This window comes from Neophocaena asiaeorientalis, unplaced genomic scaffold (assembly GCF_003031525.2).
Source record: "Neophocaena asiaeorientalis asiaeorientalis breed wild unplaced genomic scaffold, Neophocaena_asiaeorientalis_V1.1 scaffold119, whole genome shotgun sequence".
Taxonomy (NCBI): Eukaryota; Metazoa; Chordata; class Mammalia; order Artiodactyla; family Phocoenidae; genus Neophocaena; species Neophocaena asiaeorientalis.
This window is the reverse complement of record NW_020175821.1, coordinates 939,308-965,498: the sequence shown is the minus strand read 5'-3', so window position 1 is coordinate 965,498 and position 26,191 is coordinate 939,308. Positions and strand designations below refer to the sequence as shown.

General features: G+C 49.5%; 1 protein-coding gene across 1 annotated transcript in view; it reads right to left on the bottom strand.

The window, feature by feature from the left end:
• The window catches only part of TGM5 (transglutaminase 5), a 54,966-nt gene that overhangs the window by 5,667 nt on the left and 23,108 nt on the right, over window positions 1-26,191 (bottom strand). The window contains 5 exon segments of the mRNA XM_024732596.1: window positions 155-394; window positions 500-603; window positions 1,251-1,389; window positions 10,019-10,197; window positions 10,759-10,886. Of these exon segments, the coding sequence (XP_024588364.1) occupies window positions 155-394; window positions 500-603; window positions 1,251-1,389; window positions 10,019-10,197; window positions 10,759-10,886 (790 nt within the window).

The following is a 26,191-nucleotide window of genomic DNA, read 5'->3' as shown; positions in this document are numbered from 1 at the left end:
CCACAAAAAAAAAAAAAAAAAAAAAAAAAAAAACCTGTAGGGCTGAGGAGACAGTGGGCCTGGGTCCTGCCCATCCACACCCCAGAAGGCTGCCCCAGCTGGCAGAGAGGTTCTCTGGGGTAGTGGGGAAGGTGCCTACAGGGATTGGTCGTACCTTCTCCGTACTTGCAGTTTTCTGTGACGTCATCCCGCTCATCACTCTGGATCCTCTTGGTGCTGATAAAATTGCCAACAGAATTGGTGTCCAGGTGAAGTTTCTGCTCCTTCCCTCCAAAGACCAGCCAGGCCATGCAGTCAGCATTTACCATGGAGAAGGCGAAGGCTGTGTCCTAGTTCAGATCCACCTCTCCTTCTTTGATGGCTCCGATGGAGGCAGGGCCGTAGCAGTAGAGGCCTAAAGGGGAACAGGGGGGCCTCAGTGGGCTGTGGCTGCAGGGCCGGGTGGAGTCGGGTCTGTTTCTGTGGGAGTGGGCTCTGCCTGTCCTCCCAAGAGCCTCACTGTTGCTCATCTCCTGAGGTGTGGTGTCCAGCACCTGCCAGCCTCCGTATCTGGGAAGGAGGTCATTCCGGGCCATCCAGCACTCATTCCAGACGTGGAAATTCCTGAGGGAGAAGCCAGAGGAGTGGGTGTCAGATGAAGCTGAGGGAGAGTTTATGATGCTCAAGTTCTTTCTGGAGCAAGGCAGGGGGCGATGAGTGATGGATGGCTAGATAGAAAGACAGGGCACTGCAGGCCTGCACCCCTCCGTGGGTGACAGGTGACCGCTCTTCCTCCTGTGAGCCTCAACTTGCCCGGAAAAGAGCTTTCCTCTCTTTGTAAATAAGAGTGAAGGTTTCCAGAGGCAACGGAAGTTAAAAACCCTTCACTGTCTCTCAAAGAGACCCTTGTAGCCCTTTCCTGTATGTGCTGCTGACTCACAGAAGCAGTCACAGAGGCAGAGGTTTTTTTGTGTCCAGAGGTGAGACTTCAGGCCCTCCTGTGGTCAGAGCCACAGGCTGAGTATTAATTGAAGGAGGTGACAAAGGGGAAAACTCCCCCAGGGCAGAGAGCTCTTGTGATGTGACAATTCTAGACTCAGAAAATCATCGTATTTGTGTTCAGCTGCCTCCCAGCCTTCGGGCTGGGGCTAGCAAGCCCTGGGGCTGGTGAAAATGGGGGTGAGGCATGAGAAGGCAGCAGGCTCCTAGGTACAGTCCTGCCCTGCTTCCTGCTGGTAGGGTTTGCCCTAGAAAGAGAAGGTGTCTCTCACCAGACACTGTCCTTCTTCTTGCTCTCCAAAATCCTGCCTGTGTTGTCATAACACTCATCTACGATCAGGTTTCCGTCTGTGTCGTGGCCAGAGTCAAAGTTGGTGATTACTTGGGTGGGGATCCCCAGGCACCTCATCACTGTAGAAAGGACAGAAAAATCTGTGGGCTGTGGATTCCTGGACTTAGCGCCCTTAGGCTCAGGGAAATCATGCATTTGGCAGGCAGGAGCTGTCTGGGGCACTGGGTTGGCGACACTTCCAGCTTCCCTCCCCACCTTCCTGAGCTCCTCTCCCTGGGGCTCCACACAAAGGTTAGGCAGCTGGTTGCTCAGACAAGCACTGCCAGGGCCAAGAGAGGGTCTAGCAAGTGTTGGGTTCCCCTACCCCAGCCAGCAGGGTGGGATAGCCATGCCTCCTTTGGCAAGACTCAGCAGCTTGACTTGCCTCACTTCTCTCCTGGCCATAAATCTCTATCTTCAAACCAAACTGTGGAATTTTTTTCACTCCTGTGTTAAGGAGTAAGACCATCAGGTTCTTAGGCAAAGAGTTCTGCCGCTTGGATTCCCCCTTCTCTATGGGTGTACTGACTTGGAAGCTTATTGAGGAAAGTATTACAGATCCATCCAGGAAGGGAAGGAAACTGTAACAAAAGCCTAGGAAAGTGAGAGTCTGTACCTAATGGAGAAATTCTTGAAAGGAGGTAGAATGTTGTCTTTATTCCTGAGGGGCCGTCCCTTTCCTTTGCCAACCAGCTTCTTTTCTTTGCCCTCTGCCATATTTTTCGTGATTCTGCACTCTTTTGAGAATAGCAATATCCCCCGGCCCATCCCACCACCAATCCCCTGGGGATCCTGTCCCCTCAAGTCCGATGGTGACAGTCCACCTAATTCAATAATAATGATAATGATAACAGCAGTGTCTGCCAGCCAGGCATGATGCTAAATGTTTCACATGTACTGTGCTCAGGACAGCTCTACACGGAAGCTGCTGTTATTATCCCTGTTTTACAGATGAAGAATCAGAGGCTAAGAAAAGTTTGCTACCTTGACTAAAGCCACACAGCTAGGAAGCGGCAGAGCTACCACTCAAATCCTGGTTTCACTGCTAAGCTTGTTGCCAATTCTGAGCCCACCTCCCACAGGTGCACAGAGTTCAGCATTCTAGTATTTTCTCCTTATTATACAACCCACCCATTTTTCCATGTTATCAAATATTTTCCAAAAGCAAGATTTCTAGCAGAGGTTAATTTTTTTACAAAGTCAAGAAATTTAACATGGATTTAATAGTATAAAATCCATCTTTGCATTTTCCCAAATGTCTTTTATATCTGTTTTTTGCCCCCCTGTCCAGAATCCAATCAGAATACATGCATTGCATTTGCTTATATCTTTCCAGTTCCTTTTAAACCAAAAGAATCTCCTTTCATCTAGAACAGTCTTTTAATAATTTAGGTCACTTGATTAGTAGAAGGCCCCATATTCTGGATTTGCCTAATTGATTCTTCTTGGTTAATTTCAGAGTTAACATTTTTGACAAGAATACTGCATAGGTGATGTTGTGTAAATCCCTCTGAATCACATCAGAAGGCACAGGCTGTCCATTTGTTATACTAATGGGGGCCTAAGGGGGGCCTAATGGGGGCATTTAACTATTTGATTAAGGTCAGATTAATGCCCGATGGAAGTATCCTTTCCCTGTCATTTAACAAGCAATCACTAGTGTGAAATATGCTGCTCCCTAACAATCTTTCACCAAGTAATTTTAGCATCCTTGATGATCCTTGCCTGGATTAATTATTATACTGGTGGTACCAAAATGATTATATTCTAACACTATCATTTCTTCTACCTGTATTAGCTGGCATTCTTCTATAAAGAAAAGCATTTCAATCCCCCTCTCCCATTTTTTGGTATTGTTATGGGTTCATGTATTTTTTTTTTTCACTTCAGCAGAGGTTATTTTTAGACATTTGCTTGGTTTCTAATTTTTCCCCTGTTGTAAATAATACTGTGATGGACATCTCTGTAGATCAATTTCTACTTTTCCCCCTTTGGGACAGATTCCAAGAGGTAAAATGACTGAGTCAAAAAATACAGATATTTCTAAGGGTTCTTCACAAATACTACTGTCATTGTAAAATTTTTATAATTTTTAGTTTAGATACTTATTTATATTAAGCATTTATTTGCTTATAGATTTTAGTTTAGGCTCCTTCTTACACTTTGGCACAAAGCCCTTCCAGGCTGGGGTGGGGACACATCCCTGGATGCAGAGAAGCCCAAAGGGGGAGCATGCACTTCCTTGGAACGGCAGATCCGCACAGGTCTACAAGGAATGGAGGGCAGGGAGTGAGCAGAGCTGACAGTGAATTCACTGTGGAGGTGACACAGGACCACCTCGGAGGGGAGGGTGAAGGTGGGAAAAGCTGCTACTGAAGGAGCATGAGACAGGAGTGAGGCGAGAGCATGCAAGTGACTCAGGAGCATCGCATGGGCACATTTATGTTAAGATTACAGTCAGGAGGGTGTATAACACTTATGGTAATAAGAGCACATGCCAAGGAGGGGTGGGCAGGGAGAGCAAGGAGCAAGCCTCCATTCTTCACCATGATTGATGAATTCATGAAGTGCCAGTGGTGTTGTCACCTCCTGCTAGACATGGCGGGATGGGCACTTTTCCACCTGAGCACAGGTCATTGGTCTCATGGCACTCTGAGTTCTCTACTAGACATGGTACATGGTGTGTAATGATTTGTTTATGAGTCTGTCTTCCTGAGGGCAGGGATTGTGTGATAGTCAGCTTTATCGTTATACAACCATTAACAATACAAGGCCAGCCTGTATTGCAGAAACGTAGTGCATCTTTGCTGGATGGGTGAATGAATGTCTTGAATCTTTTGTCTATTCTGGTGATTTCCGACTTCAGGACAGCACCGTCACTGTGTGCTGTGCTGTGGTTACCAAGCTTGATTGTCTGTAGAGCATAAGCTTTGAGTGGTAATGGATTTGCACTGATCCATTCTCACCACTTCCTCATCGTGCCTTGTGAGAGGACTGGGATAGGGGACAACAGCTGTCGCAGTGAGGCAACAGAGGGACAAGAATTGTTTATTACATAAGGAGAAGGCCAAGGTTGTAGCTCCGGTATCACACGAAGGGAGCTGACAGCATTCAGATCTGCACAGTTGTGCACAAACGTGTTTCACGGGGTTTTGCCCCCTCTGTCCTGCTTTCTCTGTACCCCCGCAAAGAGCTCCTCCTGTCTTGTGGCTTCATCTCTCACTCCTTGCCCACGACTCCTGAATTTGAATCTTGAGCCTACATGGACACCTTGCCGTCACTAAGCACATCCCCAACCAAGCTTGTCTTTCATTCTTTCCAAGCTTCCTTGCCAGTCGATGACATCATCATCCTCATAGGTGCCAGGCATGGTGCCAAGCACTGCACAGGCGTAATCACACTTAATCCTCTCCACAGCGCTGTGATTATTCCACCTTTGAAGAGGAAAAACCTGAAGTTTAGAGAGGTTGAGGTCACATGGGAGGAAGAGGAGAGCCAGGGCAGGATTTAAACCCACATTTCTCTGATCTCAAAACCCCTCAGGCTTTTAACTACAAGCCACCCCACTGCAACTTCACTAGACGTCCCAGCAATGCTGGGAAGGCATCATTCTCAAAGCGCCTTCCTCTGTGAAGTTTTCACTGACTACTCCATGCCACACTAATCTCCCTTCCCATGCTCTCACTTGATTCCAGTCACCAATGCCACACATTTTATCAATGCATGAAGCTCTCTATGATCTCATATATTTATCTTATCTTGTCAGCCAGATTACAAATCCCCCTAGAGTAGGGCTCAGATCAAATACTTTTCTTGCGTTTCTTCATTCCTAGCACAGTGCTGCCCAGAGTAGATGCTCATTAAATTCATGTTGAAGTGAGTTTTCTTTAACCTCACTTCTGCAGGCTATCAGTCCTGATGCCTCAGTTTGACATGAGACTCACGTGACTCTTTCATGGATAATTCGGTGGGAGCTGAGTCCCTCGTAAAAGAGAAACCCTTATCGGGTGTGTGTGTTTGTATGTGTGCACACGCATGCATACACATTCACACAGTTGCACATGGACAAAGGTGGACAAGATCTCAGAGTCAGGAAAAGGACTGCAGAGTTCCTAAGGTATATTACACCACACCACACTCTGGCATTAATTACTATGTCTCTTCACTCAGCCATTCAGCACTCATTCAAATGAACTTATTTACAAAACAAAAATAGACTCACAGACAGAGAAAACAAACTTATGGTTACCAAAGGGGAAAGGGAGGGAGAGGGATAAATTGGGAGTTTGGGATTAACAGATTCATACTACTATATATAAAATAGATAACCAACAAGGACCTACTGTATAGCACAGGAACTCTACTCAATATCTTGCAGTAATCTATAAGGGAAAAGAATCTGAAAAAGAATATATATATATGTATAACTGAATCACTTTGCTGTATACCTGAAACTAACACAACATTGTAAACGAACTACACTTCAATTTAAAAAAAAGCAGTATTGGGACTTCCCCTGGTGGCACAGTGGTTAAGAATCCGCCTGACAATGCAGAGGAAATGGGTTTGAGCCCTGGTCCGGGAAGATCCCACATGCCATGGAGCAACTAAGCTTATGCACCACAACTACTGAGCCCACATGCCACAACTACTGAAGCCTGTGTGCCTAGAGCCCGTGCTCCGCAACAAGAGAAGCCACCGCAATGAGAAGCCCGTGCACTGCAACGAAGAGTAGCTCCGCTCACCACAACTAGAGAAAGCCTGAGTGCAGCAACAAAGACGCAATGAGGCCAAAAAATAAATAAAATAATAAATACATTTATATTTTAAAAAAGGCAATATCAGGCTAATTGTATAATAGCTAACACTCATGTCAATCTCAGCATGTGCCAGACATTTTCCCAAGTGCTTGCCACATGTTAACCCACCACCCTGCGAGGGAACATTCCATACAGTCCTTGATGTCTCATAAATCAGTGGGGAATAACAGTAGATTCATACTTAAGCCAAAGGTTGAGGCAAAATAATGTGCCAGGACCTTGGCTGGGGTTCCTTCTTTGACAAGGAAGGGCTCAGTAAAAACAATGAGGACTAGAGTTATTGTACTGAAATGAAGATAATGAGACACTTCATAGAGACCACTATACAAATGAGTGAGAAGAAATCTTAGATGACTTCTAACCCAAGGGTGTTCACAATGGTTTTTACATGCGAGCCAGATCATTGGGAATCCAGTATGTAAAAGATGTACGTGTGGGGTAGTTTTGGGTGCCCTAAGCACACAGCCTCCTCATCTCCCAGGCTATTTCCCACCACCCTCCTCTGGGGCTCTGGGCCCAGGACCCTACTTTACAGAGGAGGGGATGATGCCCGTAGGCCTGCTCAGAATCCCAACCCTCAAGCCCAAGTCACGGCTGCCCCCACCCTAGCCCCTGCAGCTGTGGGCAGGGACAGGCCAGGCACATCCCCAGGATGCCTGGCTTTTCTTTTTTAAACAGTTTTATTGAGATACAATCCACATGTCACAAAATTTACCCTTTTAAAGTGTACAATTCAGTGGTGTGTAATATATTCACAGGTTGCGTAACAATCTCCACTGTCTAATCCCAGACCATTTCATCACCTCAGAAAGACACTCAATGCCCACTAGCAGTCGCTTCCCATTCTCCTGTTCCCCCAGCCCTAGGCAACCACGAATCCACTCTCTGTATAAATTGGCCTATTCTGGGCATTTCACATATATGGAATCATAGAGTACCATAGGTGGCTTTTTGACACCTGGTTTTGGGGAGAATTTTCAGGCAACAGAACATCACTGTCCCTTCTGTTCCCTTGTTACAGAGCAAGGCATCCAGGCTACTTCATAGACCTCAGGACTGAGGGGTCTGACGTTGTCACAAGGAGTGGACGGCCAGGACAGGAAAAGCCTAATGACTGAGAGAGACCTATGGAGCAGTCAGACATGAGCACTGGAAGGAGGGTAGGTCAGGGATTTCTCTGAAATTCCCAAAGTAACAGCCAAGTAAATTGATGTCAAGGAAACATCTGACCAAAAAATTATAATCGTATCTTTGATGCATGGAAAATCTCCTTTTTGTGATTTTTCTTTAGGAAGCTTGAAGTCAATATGCTGTTGTTATTAAAACAGGTAATACAGGGAGGAAGAGCTGCAGAGGGGAGAATGCACTTCTGAGTCAGACTGGAGTCACGTGGTCACCTTAAGCCTCAGTTTTCTCATCTGTAAATTGTACTTAATGATATCTACTTTGCAGATGGTTGTGAGCATTGTAAAGTACCCAGCATGTGCCTTAAGCACAGGGGATGCTGGCTAAATGGTAACTGCTAGCATCGTTCATGCAGCAGTATAGTCTAGTGGTTACAGCCAGCCAGATCTCAATGTGAGACTAGCCCTGCCACTCAATTTCCTCATCTGTAAAATGGAGATAATGATAGAACCTACCTCTAAAGCTCTTCTGGGGACTCAAACAAGGTGATCCTGGTTAGAACTTACTGAATTCTCACTGTAGCCAGGCATTATTCTAAGAACTCTCCATGTATGAACTCAGTCAATCCTTTCGATAACCCGACGAGGTAGGTACTATTAATTTCCCCATCATATGTCTGAGGAGACTGAAGTACAAGTTAAATGACTTGCCCAGGGTTACTCAGACAATTAATGGTAGTGCTGGTATTTGAACCCAAGCTTCACCATTACTCTAGGCTGTCAAGGTTTTAGTACAATGCCTGGCACCAAGGAAGTCCCCAGTGTCAGCTATTGTGATTGTTAAAGAATAACAATAATAATAATTTTTAACAACATGCTTTGGCAACTGTATTGGATTAAGGAGTTTGACTAAATCCTTGACTTTTAGTGGAGGATTGAGGCTGGGTCTTACCCATCTTTATAACCAAGATTATTAGAAGCACAGTGCCTAGCATAAGGACTCAGTGTGTGTTGTTGGATGAATGAATGAGTTTTCCAAACTGATAGACATATTTATTAATGTAAAACATGGTGGCCCTGTTGGGGAAGGCTGGTATTGATGGAGCTGCAGGTGGACCCGGCCACGTTTGACCCACTTTGCCCAGCCCTTTGCTTCCTAGGTCACTAAAGCGCCGTGATTCTCATAAACATTTTAATTGGCCTGCTCTCATACCATAATCTCCATTCTCTGGCTCCATCTCTCTCACCAACCAGTTCCAGACAACCACACCCAAACCCCTGACCCTCTCCTTCTACACACACGCACCTGGCCCATTAGACTCTAGGCTCTTCCAGGCCCAGGAAGCCTCCCTCTCTAACATATACAAGATTGATCCATTCTCTGCCTTCAGTCTTATGCCTGATCCCTGGATGACTCAGACATCCCAGTTCACCCAAATGTCTGTGACTCTGGGCATCAAAGCTGTCAAATTCCTGGTTTCTTACCCCTGGGCAATCAAGGCATCCAACTCCAGATGGGGCTGTACAGCTGCAGAGGAGTAGCTTCCCCTCGCCAACCCATATGAAGTCATCCTGTGCGCGTGCTGACAGAAACCTCCTGGTGCCCTTGGACAGGGGGCTGGCATCTGCTTCTTAGCAGCCTGGGGCTCCACAGGCTTCCTGCGAGAGCCTGGAGATGGGTCCAGCGCGCGTGCGCGCGCACACACACACACACACACACACACGCACACACACACACACACACACACGCACACTGCACCAGCCTTTGCATAAAGGGAATTTATACACAAAAGGCCTGAGCCCTCAATAAACACCAAGTTGTGGGCAGATCTGGCTTCCCTGGATTAGACTAGAGAGTCTTGTGAGAAAAAGCCATACTTGACCTCTTTGCCCAGCCAACAAGAATAACTTCCTGATTGTGGCCCAAGGCAGGTACATAGATACGCCTGCCAGAGGGCAGAGAGCCGGCCTAGGCCTGGGGGCAGGGTGAGGACCAGAAGCAAGTGTGGCCCTGAGTGAAGCAGAAAGCCTCCTCTTGCTACCTGCAGTATATAACTCATTTCCAGGTGTGCCCTCCCTCAACAGCCTCCTCCCCTGCCTTCAGCCTGCTCCTCTTGTCACCAGCAAACCAATTTCCAGTTGCCCTCTTTCCCAGTACTAATTTTTAAGCTTTTCTTCTACTAATGTAGCATTCACTCCCTCTCTGAGAAGCTGATCTCTCTTGGTCCCCCTTCCGCTGACTCCCTGGGCTGAATCAGGCCTCCAGGCCCTCTGAACATGTGACAACTCTAGATTCAAGGTCATTGTTCTTCGTCTGCCATCTTGCTCTGGCCCCGTGGCCCATACCCCTGCTCAGACACACCTTTCCCTCCCATGTATGCATCTTCATCAAGCGCATTCTCTGTGCTCAGAAAGGACACTAATCAGTTTGTAAGTTTTCTAATTACATGGCCTCTCACCTCATTCCTGTCTTGGACCTGGACAATTCCCAGCCAGGCTCTTAAGAGGATTCTGTTAGGTTTGTCCAAGTTCAAAAGAAGGGAAGGGTGCCAGGTTCTGAGAAGTGTGTGGTTTCCCCCTCAGAACCACCCTCTGAAATGAGCTTAGATATGTGAAGCCTGAGGTCACTGATGAGACGTTTTGCTTCCTTGCAAATGTCCCTTCGTGGGAACTGTGTGAGATTTCTGGGACAAGAATGGTTCAGAGGGTTGCGACATGAGCCATTGTATTTTTTGTCTTTCCATGAGGCCCTTTCCACTCCCTACCTGTGCACGTGACAGTGGCAAAGACCCAGCACTGCCCGTAGCACACTGACTGGCAGACTGTGGCATGCCACTGCTTTAGGATGGCCACACTGCCCGTCCACTCCACGGGGTTGATGCCGTCTGAGTAATTCTCGCTCCAGTCTCCATTGAGCACCCCACGGTCATCGTTGCTGTTGATCTGAAGAGAAGCCATATGTAGAAGCATTAGAAGCAGCCTTTTCCTCAACGAGATGTGAGGTGTGGGTTGCCTTTGCAAGGACCCTGGGCCTGAGATGCAGGAGGCTTTGATCTCATTTTACCTGCTGGGGAAGGGGTGAGGGTGGGAAGCCAGCTATTCTGACTTGTGTACCACTGTTAATTAATTATTCTGTTTCTACCCACCCTCTTAACCCCTCCATGCCCCATCCCTGCAAAGCCAGAGCTTGGCTCTAAGAGCAGAAATTTAGAAACAACGAGACCATTTCCCAAACCAGAGCTACACTTAGTCTTTCCCAAAAAATGCAATTTGGAATTAATGAAGGTGATGGCCCACACTCAGCTCTTTCAGAGCTCAGCTGAGAAAACCTGTTACCCACATTCTTTCATCAGTCTCATCAAAAATGGCTTTGCTGGAGGGCCTCTGCCTCTCAACTCTTCATTCGCTCACTGCAGGGGCAACTGTGAGTGGGCAGGGCTCCCCTGCACAGCTTCCGCCCTCCCTGGACATGCCCTGGGTGGGCAGAAAGAGACCCAGCCTCCCCATGGCACACACCACTCTGCTGACGTGGACGGGGCTGCCCCGCAGGGCGTAGTCTGTGGCTGGGTCAATCTGGAAGTTCAGGCTCTTATCTAGCAGCTCCAGGCAGATGTCTATGATATTCTCTTCCAACTGCGAGAGGAGATGCAGAGAGGCAGGGTGCCCAGACTTGGCACACGTGATATGAAAAGAAATGCATGACCCACCCCTCCCAGCTGTCCAATGGAGTGCGTTTGTGGAATACAAGCCCATTTGGAAGGAAACTGTGTCTAGCAGCACAGCTATGGACTGCCCTGCCTCTGGGGCAGGTACAGGGTCTCAAAGCTCTGGGGTCACAACTCACCCAGTTTGTAGGTCCTGCCTGTTAAATTCCCGTAGTTTTTCCCAATGAGTCTGACTGGCTGAAACATTTGTTTCTCCCTCTTCTCCCCTTTAATCCCACACTCATGGAGCTCCTGGGATGTTCTTGCTAAAGCCACGTTGCCTCATCTTCCACCCACACCTGCTGACCCAGCTCATCACTGGCAGCTAGTGCTGAGGTGATGGCCCTGACTTGCCACGGCACCTGTGATCCAGTGGGGCTTTGGATTGACCAATAGCACGTGAGTTATGGAAAATTTTTACCGAAGGCAGGCTGACTCCATATCCTTCAGGCTTGTCATGAACGCCACTTCCTCTGAGGCTTTCCGTGAGCCAGGTTTTTCTCCACGGCCCTGGCCACGTCTCTTACTCATCAGACTCTGTTACAATGCGGTAGCCAAGGTCTATCCTGCCTGCCTGACTGTATGCGTGTTTCTCTCCAGTTGTTCTTACAACTCTACCCCCAGACCTGGCACAGTGCCCAGCACATAGTAGTGACTCTGTGCATCTTCGTTGAATGAGAGTAAATGACAGTGTTCCATTTATTCCCATGGTACACTGGGCAATAATCAGGATTCGGAGGCTTCTCTGATCCATTATCCCCAGGGGACAGTTTGATTGGCTCACTTTTCCGCTTTAAAATGTTCAACGGCTCCTGTGGCCTACAGGATCAAAGCTGTAACCTCCTCTACAAGGTGCATAAGACCCTACCTGATCTGGCCTCAGCCTCATGTCTCAGTAACCCCCCGCTGCCTCACCGTTTTTTGCTCCAGCAACACCAGATTCCTTGTAACCTCTGCAGCAGGCCAGACCCTTTCTCACCTTTGTGTCTTTGCCCACACTTCCCTCTGACTGGGATATTTTCCCCCTCCTTCACTTGGCTAACTCAGTTCAAGCACACCCTCTCCCAGGAAGCTTCCCTGGCACCCCCATGCCCAGCCGAGTGCTCTTCCTCCAGGCTCCCAGAACACCCTCTGCCTGGCATTCAATCTTTACATACCCCACTGCGTAATAAGCGACCTGCTTACGTGACCAAGTCCCCACTTTACTGTGGGCTCAGGGACAGTGTTTCATTCATTTTCATGCTTCTGGCACCCAGTGCCTTGCCTAGCACTGAGCAGGCATTCAATATACGTTCACTGAAGAAGAGAGAGAGAAGAACCCAGGGCTCAGAAGGCATCAACTCCTCACTTCCAGGATCCGCATCTGCCCATGGTGGGTGAGGAGCTGGGGATGTCAGTTGGGACCAGTTGAGGCTGCCATGTCTCATCTTGACTATAGCCACCCCAGGGGCCGAGGCTAGGCCTGATGCTACATGTGTTGGAGTTCTATTTGGGCAAGTCCAGGAGAGGGACCCATATTAAACTGATACAAGCTCTACAAGCCCCCTGCTCAGGATTTTCCAGCCAACACCCCTTCTGAGCAGCCAGAGCTGGCCCTCTCCCCTGCTACTCTGAGAGTGTTTTTGTGCTGGGGCTCAGCCTTAAGAATCCTTTCCCTGGCCTGGCACTGGGCTTCCTACTGTCGGCTGAGCTTTCAGCGAGAGGCAGGCTTTCAGTAACACAGGAGTTGCAGAGCATTGCAATTAATACGATGCAATTTTTACAAATAAAATCGCATGTTTTAGAATATGCACAGAAAACAAAATGTAGAGGAACATACATTTTGCTGGTGACAGTGCTTAGAAAGACCTTCATATTCTAGGCACCTATTTTTGTAATGTTTCTCTATAAAGTTTTTAAAGCAATTATGTATTACTTCTTAAAAAATTTATACCAATTTTATTTTTTTATTGTAGTATAGTTGGTTTACAATGTTATGTTAATTTCAGGTGTATAGCACAGTGATTCAGATATATATATATATATATACACACATATCCTTTTTCAGATTTTTTTCCCTTATAGGTTATAAATTAGGACCTTGGGATTAATATATACACACTGCTATATATAAAATAGGTAGCCAACAAGGACCTACTACATAGCACAGGGAACTATACTCAATATTTTGTAATAACCTATAAGGGAAAAGAATATGTATTACATTTTAATTTTTTTGCCTGTGCCCCATGGCATGTGGGGGTATTATTTCCCTGACAAGGGATGGAACCCATGCCACCTGCAGTGGAAGCATGGAACCTTAGCCTGAATCTTAGTTTGCTTCCTTGTGTGGTTCCTGCTGGGTTCCTCATACCCTTTGTGGTTCATGCTGGGTTCTCATCCCCTTTGAGATGTGGGCCCTCTGGTTTGAGGTGGTTCCTGTTGGGTTCCTCACCTTTTTATGATGTGGGCCCTTCGGTGTGACATCGATACTGCGGGGTTACTCATCCCCTTTGTGATGTGGGCACTCTGCTGTGTGGTGGTTCCTGTTGGTTACGTCACCTTTCTGTGATGTGGGCCCTCTTGTGTGAGGTGGTTCCTGCTGGGTTCCGTATACCCTTTGTGAATGGTGGTTCTGAAGTGGTTCCTGCTCTGTTGCTCATCTGCTTTGTGATCTGGGCCCTGTGGTGATAGGTCATTCCTGCCTGGTTCCCAACCCCTTTGTGCTGTGGGCCCTCTGGTTTGAGTTGGTTCTTATTGGGTTAGTCAGCTTTTTATGATGTGGGCCCTCTGGTGTGAGGTGTTTCCTTCTGGGTTGCTCATCCCCTTTGTGATGTGAGCCCTCTGATTTGAGTTGGTTCCTGTTGGGTTGATCACCTTTTTATAATGTGGGCCCTTTGGTGTGAGGTGGATCCTGCTGTGTTCCTCACACCCTTTGTGATGTGGGCCCTCTGGTTTGAGGTGGTCCCTGTTGGGTAGCTCACCTTCCTGTGATGTGGGCCCTCTTATGTGAAGTGGTTCCTGCTGTGTTGCTCATCCCCTTTGTGATGTGGGCCCTCTGGTGTGAGGTGCTGCCTGCTGGGTTGCTCATCCCCTTTGTGATGTGGCCCTTTGGTGTCAGGTCATTCCTACTCGGTTTCCACCGCCTTTGTGATGTGGGCACTCTGGTGTGAGGTGGATGCTGTTGAGCACCTCACCTTTCTGTGATTTCGGTCCTCTTCTGTGAGGTGGATCCTGCTGGGTTCCTCATACCGTGTGTTATGTGGGCCCTCTGGTGTGAGGTGCTTCCTGCTGGGTTCCTCATCCCCTTTGTGATGTGGGCCTCTTTGGGTGAGGTGGTTCCTGCTCGGTGCCTCATACCCTTTGTGATGTGTGCCCTTTGGTGTAAGGTGCTTCTTGCTGGGTTCTCATCCCCTTTGTGATGTGGGCACTCTGGTGTGAGGTGGTTCCTGAGGGTTCCTCACATTCTTGGTGACGTGGGCCCTCTGGTGTGAGGTGGATCCTGCTGGGTTACTCATCCCCTTTGTGACGTAGGCCCTTTGGTGTGAGGTAGGTCCTGCTGGGTTCCTCATCCCCTTTGTGATGTGGGCCCTTTGGTGTCAGGTGGTTCATGCTGGATTCCCTTCCCCTTTGTGATGTGGGTCCTCTGTTGTGAAGTGGTTCCTGCTTTGTTGCTCATCCCCTTTGTGATGTGGGCCCTCTGGTGTGAGGTGGTTCCTGCTGGGTTCTCATCCCATTTGTGATGTAGGCCCTGTGGTTTGAGGTGGTTACTGTTGGGTTCCATACCTTTTTGTGATGTGGGCCGCATTCTGTGAGGTGCTGCCTGCTGGGTTGCTCATACCCTTTGGGATGTGGGCCCTCTGGTGTCAAGTGGTTCCTGCTTTGTTGCACTTCGCCATTGTGATGTGGGTACTCTGGTGTGAGGTGCTTCCTCATATCCTTTGTGATATGGGCCCTTTGGTGAGAGGTACTTCCTACTGGGTTCCTATCCCCTTTGTGATGTGTGCCCTCAGGTTTGAGGTGGTTTCTGTTGGGTTCCTCACCTTTTTATGATGTGTGCCCTCTGGTGTGAGGTGGATCCTGCTGGGTTACTCACCCCTCTGTGATATGGGCCCTTTAGTGTAAGGTGGTTGCTGTTGGGTACCTCACCTTTCTGTGATTTGGGCTGTCTTGTGTGAGGTGGATTCTGCTCTGTTTCCATCCCCTTGTGATGTGGGCACTCTGGTGTGAGGTGTTTCCTGCTGGTATCCTCATCCCATTTGTTATGTGGACCCTCTGGTGACAGGTGGTTCCTGCTTGGTTTCCATCCTCTTTGAGATGAGGGCACTCTCGTGTGAGGTGTTTCGTATTTGCTTCCTAACCTTTCTGTGATATGGGCCTCCTTATGTGAGGTGGTTCCTGCTGGATTCCTCATCCCATTTGTTATGTGGACCCTTTGGTGTGAGGTGGTTACTGCTCGATTTCCATCCGCTTTGTAATGTGGTCACTCTGGTGTGAGGTGTTTCCTCTTGGGTTCCTCATCTTTCTGTGACATGGGCCTCCTTGTGTGAGGTGGTTACTGCTGGGTTCCTCATACCCTTTGTGATGTGTGCCCTATGGTGTTAAGTTTTTCCTGCTTTGTTGCTCATCCCCTTTGTGATGTGGGCCTTCTGATTTGAGGTGGTCCCTGCTGGATAGATCACCTTCCTGTGATGTGGGCCCTCTTCTGTGAGATGCTTCCTGCTGGGTTCCTCATCCCCTTTGTGATGTGAGCCCTTTGGTGTGCGGTGGTTCCTGCTCGGTTTCCATCCCCTTTGTGATGTGGGCACTCTGGTGTGAGGTGGTTGCTGTTGGGTACCTCACCTCTCTGTGATTTGGGCCCTCTTGTGTGAGGTGGATGCTGCTCTGTTTCCATCCCCTTTGTGATGTGGGCACTCTGGTGTGAGGTGGTTCCGGAGGGTTCCTCACCTTCTTTGTGATGTGGGCCGTTTGGTGTGAGGTGGTTCCTACTGGTTTCCTCATCCCATTTGTTATGTGGACCCTTTGGTGACAGGTGGTTCCTGCTCGCTTTACATTCATTTTGTGATGTGCGCACTCTGGTGTGAGGTGTTTCCTCTTGGGTTCCTTACCTTTATGTGTTATGGGCCTCCTTGTGTGAGGTGATTCCTGCTGGGTTCCTCATATCCTTTGTGGTATGGGCCCTTCGGTGAGAGGTAGTTCCTACTGGGTTCCTATCCCTGTTGTGATGTTGGCCCTGTGGTTTGGGGTGATTTCTGTTGGGTTCCTCACCTTTTTACGGCGTGGGCCCTTTTGTGTGAGGTGGATCCTGCTGGGTTACTCATCACCTTTGTGAAGAGGGCCCTCTGGTGTGAGGTGGGTCCTGCTGGGTTTTCATCCCCTTTGTGATGTGGGCCCTCTGGTTTGACGTGGTTCCTGTTGGGTTCCTCACCTTTTTGTGATGTGGGCCGCATTCTGTAAGGTGCTGCCTGCTGGGTTCTTCATACCCTTTGTGATGTGGCCCCTCTGGTGTGAGGTGGTTCCTGCTTTGTTGCTCTTCCTCTTTGTGATGTGGGCCCTCTGGTGTGAGTTGCTTCCTGCTGGGTTCCTCATATCCTTTGTGATGTGGGCCCTCTGGTTTGAGGTGGTTCCTGTTGGGTTCCTCACCGTTTTATTATGTGGGGCCTTTGGTGTGAGGTGGTTCCTGCTGGGTTCCTCATCCCCTTTGTGATGTGTGCCCTTTGGTGTGAGGTGGATCCTGTTGGGTGACTCATCCCCATTGTGATAAGGGCCCTTTGGTGTGAGGTGGTTGCTCTTGGGTACCTCACCATTCTGTGATTTGCGCCCTCTTGTGTGAGGAGGATCCTGCTGTGTTTCCATCCCCTTTGTGATCTGGGCACTCTGGTGTGAGGTGGTTCTTGAGAGTTCCTCATATTGTATGTGATATGGGCCCTCTGGTGTGAGTTGATTCCAGCTGGTTTCCTCATCCCGTTTGTTATGTGGACCCTTTGGTGACAGGTGGTTCCTGCTCGGTTTCCGTCTTCTTTGTGATGTGGGCACTCTCGTGTGAGGTGTTTCCTCTTGGGTTGCTAACCTTTCTGTGATATCGGCTTCCTTATGTGAGGTGGTTCCTGCTCGGTTCCTCATACCGTTTGTGATGTGTGCCCTCTGGTGTAAAGTTGTTGGGTTCCTCACTGTTTTATGATCTGAGCCCTTTGGTGTGAGGTGGTTCCTGCTCGGTTCCTCATACCGTTTGTGATGTGTGCCCTCTGGTGTAAAGTTGTTGGGTTCCTCACCGTTTTATGATCTGAGCCCTTTGGTGTGAGGCGGTTCCTGCTGGGTTCCTCATCCCCTTTGTGATGTGGGCCCTCTGGTGTGAGGTGGTTCCTGCTGGATTCTCATCCCGTTTGTGTTGTAGGCCCTGTGGTTTGAGGTGGTTCCTGTTGGGTTCCACACCTTTTTGTGATGTGGGCCGCATTCTGTGAGGTGCTGCCTGCTGGGTTCCTGATAGCCTTTGTGATGTGGGTCCTCTGGTGTGAAGTGGTTCTTGCTTTGTTGCTCTTCCCCTTTGTGATGTGGGTGCTCTGGTGTGAGGCGTTTCCTGCTGGGTTCCTTATATCCTTTGTGATATGGGCCCTTCGGTGAGAGGTAGTTCCTACTGGGTTCCTATCCCGTTAGTGCTGTGGGCCCTATGGTTTGAGGTGGCTTTTGTTGGGTTCCTTACCTTTTTGTGATGTTGGCCCTTTGGTTTGAGGTTGATCCTGCTGGGTTACTCATCGCCTTTTTGATGTGGGCCCTCTGGTGTGAGGTGGTTACTGTTGGGTTCCTCTCCATTTTATTATGTGGGCCCTTTGGTGTGAGGAGGAGGGTGCTGGGTTCATCACACCCTTTGAGATGTGAGCTCTCATGTTTGAGGTGGTCCCTTTTGTGTAGCTCACCTTTCTGTGATGTGGGCCCTCTCGTGTGAAGTGGTTCCTGCTGTTTCCATTCCCTTTGTGATATGGGAACTCTGGTGTGAGGTGTTTCTTGAGGGTTCCTCACATTGTTTGTGATGTGGGCCCTATGGTGTGAAGTGGGTTCTGCTTCGTTTTCTCATCCCCTTTGTGATGTGGGCCTTGTAGTTTGAGGTGGGCCCTGTTCGGTAGCTCACCTTCCTGTGATATGGGCCATCCTGTGTGAAGTGGTTCCTGCTGTGTTGCTCAGCCCCTTTGTGATGTGGGTCCTGTGGTGTGAGGTGGTTCGTGCTCGGTTACCATCCCATTTCTGATGTGGGCACTATGATGTGAGGTGGTTGCTGTTTGGTACCTCACCTTTCTGTGATTTCGGCACTGTTGTGTGGTGGATACTCCTGTGTTTCCATCCCCTTTGTGATGTGGGCACTCTGGTGTAAGGTGGTTGCTGCTGGTTTCCTCATCCCATTTATTATGTGGACCCTTTGGTGTGACGTGGTTCCTGCTCGGTTTCCATCCTCTTTGTGATGTGGGCCCTGTTGTTTGTGGTGGTTTCTGTTGGGTTCCTTACCTTTTTATGATGTGGGACCTTTGGTGGAGGTTGATCCTGCTGGGTAAATCATCCCCGTTGTGATGTGGGCCCTCTGGTGTGAGGTGGTTCCTGCTGGGTTCCCCATACCATTTGTGATGTGGGCCCTCTGGTGTGAAGTGGTTCCTGCTTTGTTCCTCTTCCACTTTGTGATGTGGGCGCTGTGGTGTGAGGTGCTTCCTGCTGGGTTCCTCATATCCTTTGTGATGTGGGCCATTTGGTAAGAGGTAGTTCCTACTGGGTTCCCATCCCCTTTGTGATGTGGGCCCTCTGGTTTGAGGTGGTTCCTGTTGTGTTCCTCACCTTTTTATTATGTGGGCCCTTTGGTGTGAAGTGGATGTTGCTGGGTTCGTCACACGCATTGTGATGTGGGCCCTCTGGTTTGAGGTGTTCCCTGTTGGGTTGCTCACCTTTCTGTGAAGTGGGGCCTCTTGTGTGAAGTGGTTCCTGCTGTTTTTCCATCCCCTTTGTGATGTGGGCACTCTGGTGTGAGGTGGGTCCTGCTGGATGACTCATCCCCTTTGTGATGTGGGCCCTCTGGTGACAGGTGGTTCCGGCTGGGATCCTCATCCCCTTTGTGATATGGGCCCTTTGGTGTGAGGTTTTTGCTATTGGGTACCTTACCTTTCTGTGATTTGGGCCCTCTTGTGTGAGGTGGATCCTGCTGGTTTCCTCATCCCATTTGTAATGTGGACTCTTTGGTGATAGGTGTTTCCTGCTCGGTTTCCATCCTGTTTGTGATGTGGGCACACTCGTGTGAGGTGTGTAGTATTGGGTTCCTAACCTTTCTGTGATATGGGCCTCCTTATGTGAGGTAGTTCCTTCTGGGTTCCTCATACCATTTGTGCTGTGTGCCCTCTGGTGTTAAGTTCTTCCTGCTTTGTTTCTCCTCCCCTTTGTGGTATGGGCCCTCTGGTTTGAGGTGGTTGCTGTTGGGTTCCTCATCCCCTTTATCATGTGGGCCCTTTGCTGTGAGGTGGATCCTGCTGGGTGACTCATCCCCTTTGTGATGTGGGCCCTATGGTTTGAGGTGGTTTTTGCTCGGTTTCCATCCGCATTGTGATGTGGGCCCTCTGGTGTGAGGTGGTTCCTGCTGGGTTCTCATCCCCTTTGTGATGTGGACCCTCTGGTTTGAGGTGGTTCCTGTTGTGTTCCTCAACTTTTTGTGATCTGGGCCACAATCTGTGAGGTGCTACCTGCTGGGTTCCTCATATCCTTTGTGATGTGGGCCCTTTGGTGACACGTAGTTCCTACAGGTTTTCTCATCTCCTTTGTGTTATGGGCCCTTTGGTGTGAGGTAGATCCTGCTGGGTTACTCATCCCCTTTGTGATGTGGGCCTTTTGGTGTGAGGTGACTCCTGCTGGGTACCCAACCCCTGTGTGATGTGAGCACTCTTGTTTGAGCAGTTCCCTGTTGGGTACCTCACTTTTCTGTTATGTGGGCCCTGTTGTGTTAAGTGGTTCCTGCTGTGTTTGCATCCCCTTTGTGATGTGGGCACTCTGGTTTGAGATGGTACCTTAGGGTTCCTCACATTCTTTGTGATGTGGGCCCTATGGTGTGAAGTGGTTCCTGCTCTGTTGCGCTTCCCCTTTGTGATGTGTATAGTCTGCTGTGAGGTCCTTCCTGCTCGGTTCCTCATATCCTTTGTGATATGGGCCCCTCGGTGAGAGGTAGTTCCTACTGGGTTCCTATACCCTTTGTGATGTGGGCACTCTGGGTTGAGATGGTACCTTAGGGTTCCTTTTGTGATGTTGGCCCTTTGGTGTGAGGTGGATCCTGCTGGGTACCTCATCACCTTTGTGATGTGGGCCCTCTGTTGTGAGGTTGTTCCTGCTGGGTTCGCCATACCCTTTGTGATGTGGGCCTTCTGAAGTGAAGTGGTTCCTGCTTTGTTGCCCTTCTCCTTTGTGATGTGGGTACTCTGGTGTGAGGTCCTTGCTGCTGGGTTCCTCATTTCCTTTCTGATATGGGCCCTTCGGTGAGAGGTAGTTCCCATTGGGTTCCTACCCCTTTGTGACGTGGGCCCTGTGGTTGAGGTGGTTTCTGTTGGGTTCCTTATATTTTTATGATGTGGCACCTTTGGTTTGAGGTCGATCTTGCTTGGTCACTCATCCCCTTTGTGATGTGGGCCCTCTGGTGTGAGGTGGTTCCTGTTGTGTTCCTCAACTTTTTGTGATCTGGGCCACAATCTGTGAGGTGCTACCTGCTGGGTTCCTCATATCCTTTGTGATGTGGGCCCTTTGGTGACACGTAGTTCCTACAGGTTTTCTCATCTCCTTTGTGTTATGGGCCCTTTGGTGTGAGGTAGATCCTGCTGGGTTACTCATCCCCTTTGTGATGTGGGCCTTTTGGTGTGAGGTGATTCCTGCTGGGTACCCAACCCCTGTGTGATGTGGGCGCTCTTGTTTGAGCAGTTCCCTGTTGGGTACCTCACTTTTCTGTTATGTGAGTCCTGTTGTGTTAGGTGGTTCCTGCTGTTTTTGCATCCCTTTGTGATGTGGGCCCTCTGGTGTGAGGTGGTTCATGCTGGATTCCCTTCCCCTTTGTGATGTGGTCCCTCTGCTGTGAAGTGGTTCCTGCTTTTATGTCCATCCCCTTTGTGATGTGGGCCCTCAGGTTTGAGGTGGTTCCTGTTGGGTTCCTCAGCTTATTATGTGGGGCCTTTGGTGTGAGGTAGATTCTGCTGGGTTCCTCACACCCTTTGTGATGTGGGCCCTGTGGTTTGATGTGGTCCCTGTTTTGTAGCTCACCTTCCTGTGATGTGGGCCCTCCTGTGTGTAGTGGTTCCTGCTGTGTTGCTCATACCATTTTTGATGTGGGCCCTCTTGTGTGAGGTGCTTCCTGCTGTGTTCCTCATCCCCTTTGTGATGTGGGCCCTCTGGTGTGAGGTGGTTCCTGCTGGTTTCCTAATACCATTTATAATGGGGACCCTTTGGTGACAGGTGGTTCCTGCTCGGTTTCCATCCTCTTTATGTGGGCACTCTCGTGTGAGGTGTTTCCTGCTGTGTTCCTCCTCCCCTTTGTGATGTGGGCCCTCTTGTGTGAGGCGGTTCCTGCTGTGTTCCTCCTCCCCTTTGTGATGTGGGCCCTCTGGTGTGAGGTGGTTTCTGCTGGGTTCTCATCGCGGTTGTGATGTAGGCCCTGTGGTTTGATGTGGTCCCTGTTGTGTAGCTCAGCTTCCTGTGATGTGGGCCCTCTTGTGTGAGGCGGTTCCTGCTGTGTTCCTCCTCCCCTTTGTGATGTGGGCCCTCTGGTGTGAGGTGGTTTCTGCTGGGTTCTCATCGCGTTTGTGATGTAGGCCCTGTGGTTTGAGGTGGTTCCTGTTGGGGTCCACACCTTTTTGTGATGTGGGCCGCATTCTGTGAGGTGCTTCCTGCTGGGTTCCTTATATCCTTTGTGATATGGGCCCTTCGGTGAGGTGGACCCTCTGGTTTGAGGTGGTTCCTGTTGGGGTCCACACCTTTTTGTGATGTGGGCCGCATTCTGTGAGGTGCTACCTGCTGGGTTCCTGATAGCCTTTGTGATGTGAGTCCTCTGGTGTGAAGTGGTTCTTGCTTTGTTGCTCTTCCCCTTTGTGATGTGGGTGCTCTGGTGTGAGGCGTTTCCTGCTGGGTTCCTTATATCCTTTGTGATATGGGCCCTTCGGTGAGAGGTAGTTCCTACTGGGTTCCTATCCCGTTAGTGCTGTGGGCCCTATGGTTTGAGGTGGCTTTTGTTGGGTTCCTTACCTTTTTGTGATGTTGGCCCTTTGGTTTGAGGTTGATCCTGCTGGGTTACTCATCGCCTTTTTGATGTGGGCCCTCTGGTGTGAGGTGGTTACTGTTGGGTTCCTCTCCTTTTTATTATGTGGGCCCTTTGGTGTGAGAAGGAGGATGCTGGGTTCATCACACCCTTTCAGATGTGAGCTCTCATGTTTGAGGTGGTCCCTTTTGTGTAGCTCACCTTTCTGTGATGTGGGCTCGTGTGAAGTGGTTCCTGCTGTTTTCATCCCCTTTGTGATATGGGAACTCTGGTGTGAGGTGTTTCTTGAGGGTTCCTCACATTGTTTGTGATGTGGGCCCTATGGTGTGAAGTGGGTTCTGCTTCGTTTTCTCATCCCCTTTGTGATGTGGGCCTTGTAGTTTGAGGTGGGCCCTGTTCGGTAGCTCACCTTCCTGTGATGTGGGCCGTCCTGTGTGAAGTGGTTCCTGCTGTGTTGCTCAGCCCCTTTGTGATGTGGGCCCTCTGGTGTGAGGTGCTTCCTGCTGGGTTCATCATTCCCTTTGTGATGTGGGACCTTTGGTGACAGGTGGTTCCGGCTGGGATCCTCATCCCCTTTGTGATATGGGCCCTTTGGTGTGAGGTTTTTGCTATTGGGTACCTTACCTTTCTGTGATTTGGGCCCTCTTGTGTGAGGTGGATCCTGCTGGTTTCCTCATCCCATTTGTAATGTGGACTCTTTGGTGATAGGTGTTTCCTGCTCGGTTTCCATCCTGTTTGTGATGTGGGCACACTCGTGTGAGGTGTGTAGTATTGGGTTCCTAACCTTTCTGTGATATGGGCCTCCTTATGTGAGGTAGTTCCTTCTGGGTTCCTCATACCATTTGTGCTGTGTGCCCTCTGGTGTTAAGTTCTTCCTGCTTTGTTTCTCCTCCCCTTTGTGGTATGGGCCCTCTGGTTTGAGGTGGTTGCTGTTGGGTTCCTCATCCCCTTTATCATGTGGGCCCTTTGCTGTGAGGTGGATCCTGCTGGGTGACTCATCCCCTTTGTGATGTGGGCCCTATGGTTTGAGGTGGTTTTTGCTCGGTTTCCATCCGCTTTGTGATGTGGGCCCTCTGGTGTGAGGTGGTTCCTGCTTTGTTGCTCTTCCCCTTTGTGATGTGTGTAGTCTGGTGTGAGGTCCTTCCTGCTCGGTTCCTCATATCCTTTGTGATATGGGCCCCTCGGTGAGAGGTAGTTCCTACTGGGTTCCTATACCCTTTGCGATGTGGGCCCTGTGGTTTCAGGTGGTTTCTGTTGGGTTCCTCAACTTTTTATTATGTTGGCCCTTTGGTGTGAGGTGGATCCTGCTGGGTAACTCATCACCTTTGTGATGTGGGCCCTCTGGTGTGAGGTTTTTCCTGCTGGGTTCCCCACACCCTTTGTGATGTGTGCCTTCTGATGTGAAGTGGTTCCTGTTTTGTTGCCCTTCTCCTTTGTGATGTGGGTACTCTGGTGTGAGGTCCTTGTTGCTGGGTTCCTCATTTCCTTTCTGATATGGGCCCTTCGGTGAGGGGTAGTTCCCACTGGGTTCCTATCCCCTTTGTGATGTGGACCTTGTGGTTGAGGTGGTTTCTGTTGGGTTCCTTATATTTTTATGATGTGGCACCTTTGGTTTGAGGTCGATCTTGCTTGGTTACTCATCCCCTTTGTGATGTGGGCCCTCTGGTGTGAGGTGGTTCATGCTGGATTCCCTTCCCCTTTGTGATGTGGTCCCTCTGCTGTGAAGTGGTTCCTGCTTTTTTGTCCATCCCCTTTGTGATGTGGGCCCTCTGGTTTGAGGTGGTTCCTGTTGGGTTCCTCACCTTATTGTGTGGGGCCTTTGGTGTGAGGTAGATTCTCCTGGGTTCCTCACACCCTTTGTGATGTGGGCCCTGTGGTTTGATGTGGTCCCTGTTTTGTAGCTCACCTTCCTGTGATGTGGGCCCTCCTGTGTGTAGTGGTTCCTGCTGTGTTGCTCATACCATTTTTGATGTGGGCCCTCTTGTGTGAGGTGCTTCCTGCTGTGTTCCTCATCCCGTTTGTGATGTGGGCCCTCTGATGTGAGGTGTTTCCTGCTCGGTTTAAATCCCCTTTGTGATGTGGGCACTCTGGTGTGAGGTGGTTGCTGTTGGGTAACTCACATTTCTGTGATTTGGGTCCTCTTGTGTGAGGTGGATCCTGCTGGCTTCCTCATCTTCTTTGTGATGTGGGCTCTGTGGTGTGACCTGGTTCTTGCTGAGTACCCATCCCCTTTGTGTTGTGGGCACTGTGCTTTGAGGTGTTCGTTGTTGGGTACCTCACGTTTCTGTGATGTGCACCCTCTTTTGTGAAGTGGTTCCTGCTGTGTTTCCATCCCCTTTGTTATTTGGGCACTCTGTTGTGAGGTGGTTCCTGAGGGTTCCTCACGTTTTTTTTGATGTGGTCCCTATGGTGAGAAGTGTTTCCTGCTTTGTTTCTCTTCCCCTTTGTGATGTGGGCACTCTGGTGTGAGGTGTTTCCTACTGGGTTCCTCACCTTTCTGTGATATGGGCCTCCTTGTGTGAGGTGGTTCCTGCTCGGTTCCTCATACCTTTAGTTATATGTGCCCTCTGGTGTGAGGTTGTTCCTTCTTTGTTGCTCATCCCCTTTACAATGTGGGTCCTCTTGTTTGAAGTGCTTCCTGTTGGGTTTCTCACCATTTTATGATGTGAGCCCTTTGGTGTGAGGTGGTTCCTGCTCGGTTTCCATCCCCTTTGTGATGTGGGCCCTCTGATGTGAGGTTGTTCCTCCTGGGATCCCCATCCCCTTTGTGATACTGGCCCTTTGGTGTGAGGTCATTTCTGCCTCGTTCCAGTAACCTTTGTGATGTGGGCCCTCTGGTGTCAGATGTTTCCTTCTGCGTTTCTCATCCCCTTGGTGATGTGGGCCCTTTGGTGTGAGGTGGTTCATGCTGGATTCCCTCCACTTTGTGATGTGGGCCCTCTGGTTTGAGGTGGTTCCTGTTCGGTTCCTCACCTTTTTGTGATGTGGGCCGCATTGTGTGGGGTGGTGCCTGCTGGGTTCCTCATACCCTTTTTGATGTGGGCCCTCTGGTGTGAAGTGGGTTCTGCTTTGTTGCTCTTCCCCTTTCTGATGTGGGCCCTTTGGTGAGAGGTAGCCCCTTCTGGGTTCCCATCCCCATTGTGATGTGAGCCCTGTATTTTTAGGTGGTTCCTGTTGGGTTCCTCACCTTTTTATGAAGTGGGCCCTTTGATGTGTTGTGGATACTGCTGGGTTACTCATCTCCTTTGTGATGTGTGCCCTCTGGTGTGACGTGGTTCATGCTGGTTTCCCCATATACCCTTTGTGATGTGGGCCCTCTGGTGTGTAGTGGTTCCTGCTTTGTTGCTCTTCCCCTTTTTGATGTGAGTGCTCTGGTGTGAGGTGGTTCCTGCTGGGTTCCCCATACCCTTTGTGATGTGGGCCCTGTGGTGTGAAGTGGTTCCTGCTTTGTTGCTCATCCCCTTTGTGATGTCGGCCTTGTGGTGTGAGGTGCTTCCTGCTTGGTTCCTCATACCCTTTGTGTTGTGGGCCCTCTTATGTGTGGTGGTTCCTTCTGGATTCACATCCTGTTTGTTATGTTGGCCCTCTGGTTTAAGGTGGTTCCTGCTGTGTTCCCATCCCCTTTACAGTGTGGGCCCTCTGGTTTGAGGGTGTTCATGTTGGGTTCCTCACCTTTTTGTGTTGTGGGCCCTCTTCCGTGAGGTGGTTGCTGCTGGGTTCTTCATACACTTTGTGATGTGGGCCACCACCAGGCAAATCCCTGTATTACTTTTATAATAAAAAGATACGTAATCAAAGCAAATAACCAAGTACTTCCCTGGTGGTTCAGTGGCTAAGACTCCACGCTCCCAATGCAGGGGGCCGGATTTGATCCGTGGTCAGGGAACTAGATCCCACATGCCGCAACTTAGAGTTCACATGCTGCAACTAAAGATCCTGTGTAATCCAACTAAGACCTTGTGCAGCCAAATAAATAAATATATATATATATATATATA